The 11264-nt window shown below is 36.2% G+C and overlaps 1 protein-coding gene across 1 annotated transcript; it reads left to right on the top strand.

Moving 5' to 3' along the window:
• Positions 1-10271: 10271 nt before the first annotated feature.
• On the top strand, positions 10272-11027 carry LOC149203297 (uncharacterized). Its single transcript, XM_089401822.1, has one exon. It carries the CDS (start codon positions 10272-10274, stop codon positions 11025-11027), a length of 756 nt encoding a protein of 251 aa, XP_089257948.1.
• The last annotated feature ends 237 nt before the right edge of the window (positions 11028-11264 follow it).

Here is an 11264-nt window from a genome sequence, read left to right as displayed (position 1 = left end):
TCCCAAGGAATCTCTGTCCTTTTTTCCACTTTCGGAAACAAGCATAAGCCTTCCACTTTTGGAATCAGGCATAAGCCTCCTCGGTCTGTATCCTAGTCCATGGCTGGCCCAAAGGCTCGAGCCTGACTCAGACCTCATCTGCCCCAAGGCAGATATCCGGTACAGTGCTCAATGTCACCGGCATCTCGCAAGGTTGGCCCACTCCCTCCACAACTCACTAAGGCGCACAACCCCAGGCATCGAAGTCCTTACACCCCCACCAAACTTCGGCATCCCAATACAATACTAGGCACCTAGCCTAGAACATAAGGCACTTGGCCTCCTCAAGAAGGTCCCATAGCCCTTCAAGAGTTTTCCATCAAGAGCTACACAAGACAAAGGAACCACTGGCATATGTAGTGTTGATTGAGTTTGTCCCCAACCCATATGGTGTTACTTATTATCCCTCATGTGTATGGGCTCGCACGAGATCATCAAATAAACCGGCCCTCTCGGCCCATTTGTGGAATCTTGTGAATCATCACACCTCAACATGCAATTAATGCATTAGCCATACCATCATAGTATCATAGAAAATGATCCACATGCCAAGTCTTGCATGTCATCATGTAACATTCATCATTATTAATCACAACATTATGAATAATAACGAACTGCATGCTCATGCATGTCATAAATTTGTACGCAACTATCACATGCTTCCCCTTATGAAATACCATCATAAGTTATAACATTAACATATTTGTATCAATGACATATCATACATGTCAATAATCCTCATATTATAGCGTTATGCATATCATATCCATCATGAGTATTCAACATTAAATACCTATTATCACGTAGTAAATGAATATGTCAATATGCCTATCATCATTGTCATAAGGATACATAATCACTATTGTAACAACTATATAAATATGAACCACATGTGCATGATCACCCTCATACCATCATATCATGAAACATCATCAATATGAGAACATCTCAATATTTTACAAACATTCAACTATGAACTAAGATTATTCAACATCCATCTAGGATCTTTGTTATCTCATTAGTGTTATTAGTGTTATGTTTTCATCAAGATACCAATTACTTTTTCAATAATCATTTCCACTTCTTTCAACTAGGAAGTTGACCCTTTACACCATAGATATAATCATCTAAGTACATTGTTAAATTTCACATGAGCCTCATCATCTTGAGTCTTAATCTCTTGTCATATATTCTCCCTTCCCCAAGGAAATTTTGGTGAAATTCATTGTTAAGATATTACAATCATTATTTAAATCACCTATCTCAAAATTAAAATCCATTAGTTTTACATCCATTTACCCTTTGGCTTGTCGATTTCAATACCGCTATATGCAGTTGCATATAAACACTAGGTCATCATGATTTATTTTATATCATGCTTAATTTACCTGCATGAGGGTTTGTTGATCCATGTTGACTTATACATACATCAATTATCATTTTCAACCACCAAAAATATTTTCTTATCTCGTCAAGTTCCGATCTCAATACCATTTGATTGCTTTATTGTAAATTCAACCTTCTTCAAGTTGGACAAGAGATTCTTGCTCATTAAATAGTATCTTTATTTTAGATTTTGAAACAGTTGGAAACACTACTATCATCATTGTCATTCTCAACCACCATAAGTATCTATCTAGCACCAAGTTGGCCATAATCACATGATCTATCATCATTAGAAAATTTGCAAGTTTTTCCTTCCCATTTCTCCTTAGACAACTTTATCCAATATATGCAATTAACCTTGAATCACGAAACCTCATGTAACATTATACTCCACATCGTAATAGTTAATTAAACTAACTGAAATCATAGTGTATGATTTAGATGTATCATAACGTTCAAACAATAAAACATGATTTAGTCTGTTTTAGCTAAGTATGCACTCCTAATTAGTTCACAACATCTTACTCATCAAGGAATTGTTGTCATCGTTAGAAGATCATATTCAACGAGTTGTGTTCTTGCAATAATAGACCAGAGAAATGCCAAGCAACTGCTATCACTAAATGAGAATAGCAATCCAACCCAAATAATTAGTGAATAATATAATCAACATTCAAGGAATGTTATCTCTATGTTTTTAGATCAGATTGAACCATAAAATAATGAACAGATGCAAGTGAACAACGATCATCTAAAGGTAATAAGATATCAGAGTTTATCCATTGTAAATTGGAACTATGTTAGAGCACTTCAATTGGTGACAAATTTCAACATCAATTATCCAAATACTTCAAGCGTTATGTAAACTGTGTTGTAAAATGAACCGGTGGTGAGTAGTTACACCAACATTAAAGATTTATTCCTCCACAAAAACATGCCAGTATACCATATTAATAGTGCTCAATTTTTTTTAAAGAAAATGCCATCCAATGTGGATTGAATCATGTCAGTTGGCGTATTGTTTAATCACAAGAAATGAATGTTTAGGATGCGAAGTTCAGTTGTTTACAATGTTCGGAAATGACCATCATTCAACATCATAGCATGGTATCACAGGATTCTCAAGGCAAAATTCATGTGAAAATAAGCTGATAGATAGAAAATATACCGATCTTTCAGAGAATTATACATTGTCAATTATAGGTAGATTATCACCATCCAAGATTACAAGATTACAAGATCACAATTTTTTTTTTTTCAATGAATCAATGAATCATAACAAACTATATACCTTTAATCATGTGACTCATTTAGAATTTTTCTTTTTTATATGGTTGTAATGGAGAGAGCTATGTGAGCAACATCTTGGATTAATAAACTTTTAGATTAGTGAAGCACTATCACACCTTTAACTGTTGTAGTTGATTATAGCACTTTTCATTTTATGAAATAACGTTTAGAAAATGTTAAGAGGATGCAAGCATAAACAACTCAAGAAAATGAGATTTCTATGAGTGGTTTTACCATGCAATGAGATTCTAATGAGAGCAGAGAACCACAGAGGAAAGGGCCGGTATCCAACCCAAAGAAGAAATAAGAAAGGAGGCTCATTCCAATACTAATGCAAATATCAATCTGTTGTCTATAATGATGCATGAGAAAACCAATGAGGAACTAATGAATGCACCAAACTTTAAGTTATACCAACATTAGTCTGCTGTCAAGAAATCCAATTGTTGTAGCTTATTGCCAAGAATATATCAGTCCTTAGATACCAAATTCAATAGCTAATTAAAGCAAAACTGCAATGTGATGTGAGTCACTAGATGATCCAATCAGTCCACCAATTCACTTCTCAAATGATCATTGAATGCAAGATAAGGAGTACTAATGATCTAGATTCAAGCTTAGTGTGAAATGCAAAGGTAATATATCACTGTAATGTCAAGATCAGACCTATATCCGACCTCTAAAAAAATATCATATTTCTAACAGTGAAATCAAGTCACCCGCATATGCATGCAATGATAGCCAAACACTGTAATAATATTATCAGTCACTCAATATCAAGATTCATCACTGAAGAAGCATAAAATAAGAGCCAAGATACCTAGATTATTGTTGTGATAATTATGCAGTGAATTTTTAACCAGATATGTATTAACCATGCCAAATTTTTCAACAAAGTTTTGAAGATTCTTGATTCATTTCACTCTACTGTTTTGTATATTTTTCCCCTACTGCACGACATGCAATTAGACCATTTCCAAATTTGAAACTGTTTGATTGATCATGAAAATTATTAATAATCACTAATTTTGTAGTATTAAATCATGGAAAACATGAGTTGGAAGGTAATAATGATGTCTGAATAAAACTTAGAGAATTGTCTCAACATAAAATCAAAATTCAAATGAGTAAAGCTTAAGAATATTGGTGGCATTATTGTTTTAAGAAGGTACTTGAATTCTGAAAGAAAATTTATTCACCATGACTTTTGAAATTATATGTCACACGAATATTAAGTCTACAGATTCATGACCTTATGTGCTAGGTTAAATTGAAATTCTGTGTTGTAGAGTGAAATATTTTGAGTATCTGTTTAAGCAATCATAACTTATGTTGGAAGAGAGATGTTGTAAAAATTAAATGGAATGTCTTTAATAAATCGTTAACAAATTTATGTATCTTGAGATTCTTATGGCCATTAAATAATTACTCCAAGGCTTAAGAAACCAAAGAAATATTCCAACAGAAACACACCATAACAAGAAGATACACTGCCACTCGACCCAAAACCGGATCGGATGACTGGGAAGGTTATCCCTCTCCAAAACACAAAATAAAATCATTTTATTAATTATATGGCCTGCCTGCAAGTGCACCCGCGAAGGCAATACCATATAAAACCCTTAGCAAAGCTTTAATAGCTACCGGGTTTTACATTCATTAATTACAACAAAACCAGGAAACTGTGAACAAACTTATTGGCTACAATACATTTTAGCTATAATGATTTTAGCGCTTTGAATTTTTGATGAGAGAAGGAACTTCTTTTGGTGCTTGGACTTTGAACAGATATGCACTTCATTTGAGGTAACCTTGTGGATCATATTTATCTGCAATTGGCTGTAACCTGGATGCTTCACAAAGAGATTACACAAACCTAAATTCCAGCAGTGTTAGTATGATTTTGTTGTTAGCAATATATCTTTCTTGTATTTCTTCACTTTGATTACTTATAACCATAATCATTAGCACTGTCCAATTTCAGCGATTGAATGAACAAGCAATAGTTTAGATAAGTTAGCCTTTCTGTGTTTTTTGCTAATTCAATGAAATTATTAATATTAATCTCTTAGACATAAATGGTTACCTGTTTCACAATTGCAATATTAATCCAGTACGTAGTGCCTCTAAAATTTGTATGATCCCATATTGAAATTAAAAATAAAATGAGCTATGGGATTCAACAGTATATTGTTTTAATTGTGTAGCTTGTCCGCTTTGTTAAAAAAAATGAACTCGGCAATGAGATCTTAATAATAACTATTGTCAAAACTATAGATTAAAAGTACATACAAGCTATAGTTTCTAGGATTGTACTTTGGTACAGAAAAAGTAAAATTGTCCTTATGAGCGGTTGTCCTAAGAGGTCACAGGTTTGCGCGGAAGTGGGTCCCTTGTCCCACAAACAAGGGGTCTCATACACCAATTTAGTATCTGGCTTGGCTGTGACCTTAAAATGGATATAAACACATGCTCTTAACCATTAGGCCCACACTAAAAACTTAATATGACAATAAGGTAAGTTATTTTTTATTTTTTATTTATTTTTTAAATAGTGGAAAAGAATCAAAAGCTTATCGAATGCACAATCCAAAGACAGAAACACACTTATAATTCCTACGAATGTGCACACCAAGAATTTGGAAATACTAATCACAGTCAAATCAACTGTTAATCGGTAATTTTAATTACTAAAGGAAAATTTATCTTAATTACACTAAAGAAAATAATAATACTCATCCAAATACTTTAAAATCTATTACATTACAGATGCAACTAATAATATTATTCACCCAAATACAAGGATTCTATATCATTTATCGCTAAACTTTTCGAAAGACGCGACTGATCCTAAGTCTCTGCAACCGAACCCAAGGAGGCTCTGAAGATTTGGCATCATTTGCACACAAAATGAATTTGTCAAATAAGTTTATTGTAGAAGAGTTTTATCGTTTAAATCCTCTCATTTCTGACAACTTCTACGATTCCCCGCGTTACATAATGACAATGCATTCTGGCTTAAATTTAAAATTTTAGTGCATTTTTTTTTGAAGCTCATGCAGGGATCATATCTTTGCAGATGGGAATTGATGGCAAACATTAAGCACCTAACAATCAAAGTAATAAAATGGTGTATATTCCAGCCTCTATATCATTTATCATTCTGCAATTGGGTGAACACCAAGTTGATGGAGACATGCACCTATTGCTTCGAGCAGTTACCGGTTCTTGGACCTAGTATATGAGATAGCAAAGTGACTATGTAGAGATAATTAATTTAATGGGGGTATTTATGAGATTTATTTTTATTTTATCAATTTCAAAACTTACCCATAAAATAACACTTGCAATATGATGGGGAAATCATATGCTACTTATAACTTACGCTATAAAAAAAATGTATAAAAGCTTTATTGCATTTGATTGGTGGTAGAGAAGTTGATTAACACAGTTGCCCACCGATCAAGGCAAATCCATTGCTATAGTCCCTGCCCGGCAGAAAATAATAATGTTCCCCCATGTGCTGAATAGTGGTAATCATAATTTTAATCTTTTAAGTCCAACACTTCATGTGCAATATTTCTCTAACGTAATTTTCACAACCTTTAAAAGTAAAGACATTTCAGTAGATCCAATTATCCCCAAAAAACAGGCTGGAGGGAAATATATAAAAATGTTTAAAATATGGTCAACTGATAACTCAGTCAAATAGCACAGGGCTCTTCCTTGCACCGTACTTTTGAAAGAAAGCATGCTTAAGGAGAAAATAAAGAAACCCTTGAATTATAAAAAGCAGAGTATAAAAAAAACAGATTGATCGAATTCCCTGGCGATGATATCTTGGTGAATTTTTCTACCCGCTTGCAGATCTGATAGCCTACATGCACGGATGTATAGAAACCAAGCGAGGTTCTCCCATGGATTATCCTTTCATAAATAATTGGAAAAAGTCTTCAACATTGTTATTCGAGCATCTCACGTTAATTGAGAAGCCTGTGAATTTTTGGAAAATTTCGAGACAATAAAAGCCATATTTATCATGACAAATATAAAGTTGCAAACAAGAATTTGACGACAGCCGTTTTTCTCCAGGTAGAAGAACTGACTGCGGTAGAGAAGGAATTTTTTTCCAGATTGGAAATATTCGGAAAATTTTTGAGAGAGAAAGAGGGGAGAGAACTGAAATAAAATATTCTTAAACAAATGTCCGCGATGCAGATGATTCATGGAAACGATCAGTTATCAATAAACACTCCAAAACTTAGATAGCATTCTTAAGATAACATAAATGCGAGGAAAAAGATCTAAAAACGATGAACCCTGGCACTGCAGGAAAATGCTATTAACAAAAGCTTAACATTGTATTTTGCCATCCATTACAATACCCATCAAACAACCTGAGCTGTTCCTCGCCAGCTGGATGGTTGTTAACGTGACTCCCTGAAAGCATGTCATGAGATCGATTAGCAGCATGATGGAGATACTTGATTTCAAGGCGGTACTTTACAGTACCTATCAAACAACCTGAGCGCATATCATCACAAGGGTAATATATTCCCAACATAATATCAATCAGCGTCCATAAACAAGGCAGTTTATCTAGGGCTCGATCCACGATGTTGTTAAAAAGAATTATTTTAACATGTCGAAAAAGGTCAAGAACGAGTTTGCATAGTATAGCCTCCGGTATAGCCTACTTGGTAAAGAAGCGTTTGGCGCTGAGAGGTCATGCGATCGATTCTTGTTAGCACCACTGATATTCCTCTAAATTATAAAACTATCAACATAATCAAGGTGGAAGATATGATCCGATGAATGCCATGAAGAAGTTAAAACAAGGAAAAGATGAATTATATCCCAAGGTCTTTCAGGCACCAGAGAAACGGGTTCTGAGACCATTTAGAAATTGACCATTCAATGGCAAACATGTCATTAGACGCCATTGAAATATTGTTTTGCTGCATTAAGCTGAACCACTACAACACAACCTTTAGATAACGCTTGATCCAGTACACCTTCATCAGAAACAGAATATTGCTTGGACCACAACAATAGTTACACCTTCGAGTTACAAGGGCAAAAATGAAATATAATCTGTTTGGAATTGTTTTACGGATAATATCATGACTGGGTATTAATAAAAGTAGTACTCAAACATTGGAAACACACTTTAAACATCAACTAAAGGACGGATCCGGACGTTTGATGCCCCTACTTATGAATGGCTAATTTAATCTTGCACCTCCAACAAACAGAGAACGAGAACATATAAATCAAGGAACAGATGATTAATATGTACAGGATAAGAATGGTCGTGGAGATTACTCATAGGAATGAATTTAAAAATGAACACCATCAAAATATAACTTTGCAGCTAGTATGCACTGAATAAATTTTTTTTTTACGTGTATAGCGAGGGTTTGTAGAAAAAAATATCCGACCTCCCCGAAGTAACCATCTTGTGACTTTCAAAACAAGTCAAGTAAAAAAAAATCCAAACACAACAAAATAATTTTATTTTTCTAATATGCCCATAGGCCCTAAGGGTTGAACTTGCTCTAATACCATATGTAATAGCCCAAAATAAACAGGTAATTAAATTTCTAATTAATACCAAATTCAAATCGAAGTAGCACTTACCTGTGTTACCTGTGGTTGACGTCCGCTAACGGCAACAAGGTTTTGGGGACGACTCTCCACCCAACCGTAGGCTCAATTGCGCAAGGACTTGCTACAACTGGCCACCCCCGAGCCCTCAATCAACGTACTACTGCCAGTGACTCCTCTGCCTTAGAACACTATTCTCCCAAGAGAATGAATGATAGAATCTTGGAATGATGGAATGCCTCTCATCTTCCTCACCATCTATTAAATAGAGCAAACATTAGAAGGGGAACCACATGCACACACTCCATGTGTTAATCATGCAACTTACTACTTTCTTGTTTTATTCTTTTGTTTTTACTTTTTGATAGTTTTACTGATTTTTACTATTTTTCTTGTTTTATTTCTTTTATTTATATTTATTTAAAGCATGTAATTAATTTATTAATTTATTATTATTACTATTTTTCTTGTTTTATTTCTTTTATTTATATTTATTTAAAGCATGTAATTAATTTATTATTATTTATTAATTTATTACTATTTATTATTTTATTTATTATTTTTATTATTTATTATTAAGGGACATTACAGACATAATTCAGAACAATATTCAAGCTCAAAAAAGCCCCTCTGAGGGGGAAGAGGTTGCAAATCAGGCACAATCAGATGCATTACCTGTGCCCTCAAAAGAGATCAGGAAGAAGCGGGGAAAGGCACCCATCAGAGCACCCTCTCCACCTCTCACCAGAGCTAGGGCAGCTGCTGAGGCAACGTTCTCCACGGGTATGTCGACTACAAACTCCTCCTCTGTATACTCAAATGCATCTCTGCACAGCATTGAATCTTGTCATGAACAGTTCATTTTAGTTCAGTCTTCCTCTCACACCTTCATCCCCCCAAGGCTGTGGAATGCCCTATCAAACCCCCCTCCCCCACCTTCTCCTGCACTCAACCCTCTTTCCTTGAACATCCTCCCCAAAATCCCCAATTATTTGATCCTCCCTCTCGTTCCAGCCCTCTTCCTTTAAGATATCCCACCAGAGCTAGGTTTTGGTCGTAGGCCCTTGACTCTCTGGGTATTGGAATCATCACCTCCCCTCCCCCTCTAAAATCAGCTAGGGGCAGACCATCCTCCCTATCCAAAGCCAAAGTACAAGTAGGATAAGAGATTGTTTCAAGCAAACAACATGCCATTGACCGGGTACTTAGAGCAGTGAATACCCTGGAGGCTCCTCCCCCATGAAACTCCTCTCCTTTAATTGTAGAGGGTTGGCTAGCCCTGCAAAAAAATTAGCCATGAGGAGATTGCTCTCAGCGGAACCTGTAGACATTCTATTTTTGCAAGAAACCCTAGGTCAGGGGAGTGTTATTACCCACCTCCTGTAAACCTAGCTACCTGGTTGGACTTTCCATTCCCTCGATGCACCAGGGAGGTTTGGGGGGCTGGTGTTAGGAGTTAATAATTGATCTATCCGAATTTGTAATGTGTGGGGGAGTTCGGGGTACATATGCGCTGATATATACTCCTCTGAACTAGATTTCGAGTTCAGGATCATTAATATATATGGCCCCTGTCACAACAGATAGGAGTTTTGGAACATACTCCTTGAATCTCACATTCTTCAAAAGGACAATCTCGTCCCTTGGGGGGGGGGGATATAAACTTCTCCATCGGCTATGCAGAATCATGGGGTCATAATGCCCAAAGGGATATCCTCTCAGATTTTTTCAAGGCCAAACTGGAGGATCACAACCTCATAGACATCCCCTCCCCAAAAATACTGCCCACTTGGAGGAACAACAGAGTAGGAGCAGACAGTCTCTCCAAAATACTTGATAGATATCTCATTAAGGAGCATATGTTACCATTGGGACTCGGAAATAGACTGTGGGTAGGCTCTGGAGGAATATCAGACCATAGGCTGATCTACTTGGAAATCAGAGGAGGTATGAACAAGCCAAAAGGTCCTTTCAAATTTAATGCAGCCTGGCTTAGGGATGCTAAATACATCCACATTGTCACAAATTACTGGAGAAATCATCCCCCAACGGCAGAAGGGACTATATCGGAAGGTTTTGCAAAAAACCTTAAAGAACTCAAGAGCCTCTCTAAGAAATGGGCTCATAAGAAGAGGAAGCAAGAAGACCATACTCTCAAACAATCAGAAGAAGCCATCGAGAAGTATGAAAATGACCATGAAGGAATACTCTCCTCCCCTGAGCACAAAGAGCAAATTACCTCTCTACTGGCCAAGAGAAACCAGATCCTGAAAAACAGAGAAGAGAGCTGGAGGCTAAGAAGCAGAGCCATCTGGGTGAAGGAAGGGGATGACAATACCAAGTTCTACCATAAATTTGCAAACGGGAGGAAAGCTATCAATACTATTTGGCATCTTTTAGATGAGTATGGAGAACTTGTGAACACCTTCCCCCGGCTGGCATCTATGGCCTCTGCCCATTTCTGTAACATTTATAAGTCGCCACCAAATGCCACCCTAGGAGATATAATGAAGACAGCCCAACTATTCCCAAGGTTTGTAGACCAAGATGAAAGTGGGGATTTGATTAAAGAGGTCTCCCTGAAGGAATTGGAGGACACTCTCAAATGGTTCAAGCGAGATAAAAGCCCTGGCCCAGATGGCTGGACTGTGGAATTCTATCTGGCTTTTTTTGAAACCCTGGGGGGGACCTATTACAAGTTATAGAGGAATGCAGAACCTCTGGAAGAATGTATGAGGCCTTCAACACAACCTTTATCGCCCTTATTCCCAAATCGGACAATCCCACATCTTTCAATGACTTCTGGCCCATATCCTTATGTAATTGTATATACAAGATCATCTCCAAGATCATAACAAACCGTCTTCAACCAATCTTATCCAACCATATCTCACCTGAACAATTTGCATTTTTACAGAATAGACAAATACATGAAGCGGTCG

Source organism: Pinus tabuliformis, chromosome 2_1 (assembly GCF_031772625.1).
Source record: "Pinus tabuliformis cultivar Carrire ecotype Pingquan chromosome 2_1, CPIR1, whole genome shotgun sequence".
Lineage (NCBI taxonomy): Eukaryota > Viridiplantae > Streptophyta > Pinopsida > Pinales > Pinaceae > Pinus > Pinus tabuliformis.
The sequence above is the reverse complement of the archived record's forward strand: the minus strand, read 5'-3'. Positions and strand labels throughout refer to the sequence as shown.

Excerpts from the sequence above, each read along its gene's own strand:
- LOC149203297 (XM_089401822.1), top strand. The coding sequence starts at position 10,272 with ATGAACAAGCCAAAAGGTCCTTTCAAATTTAATGCAGCCTGGCTTAGG.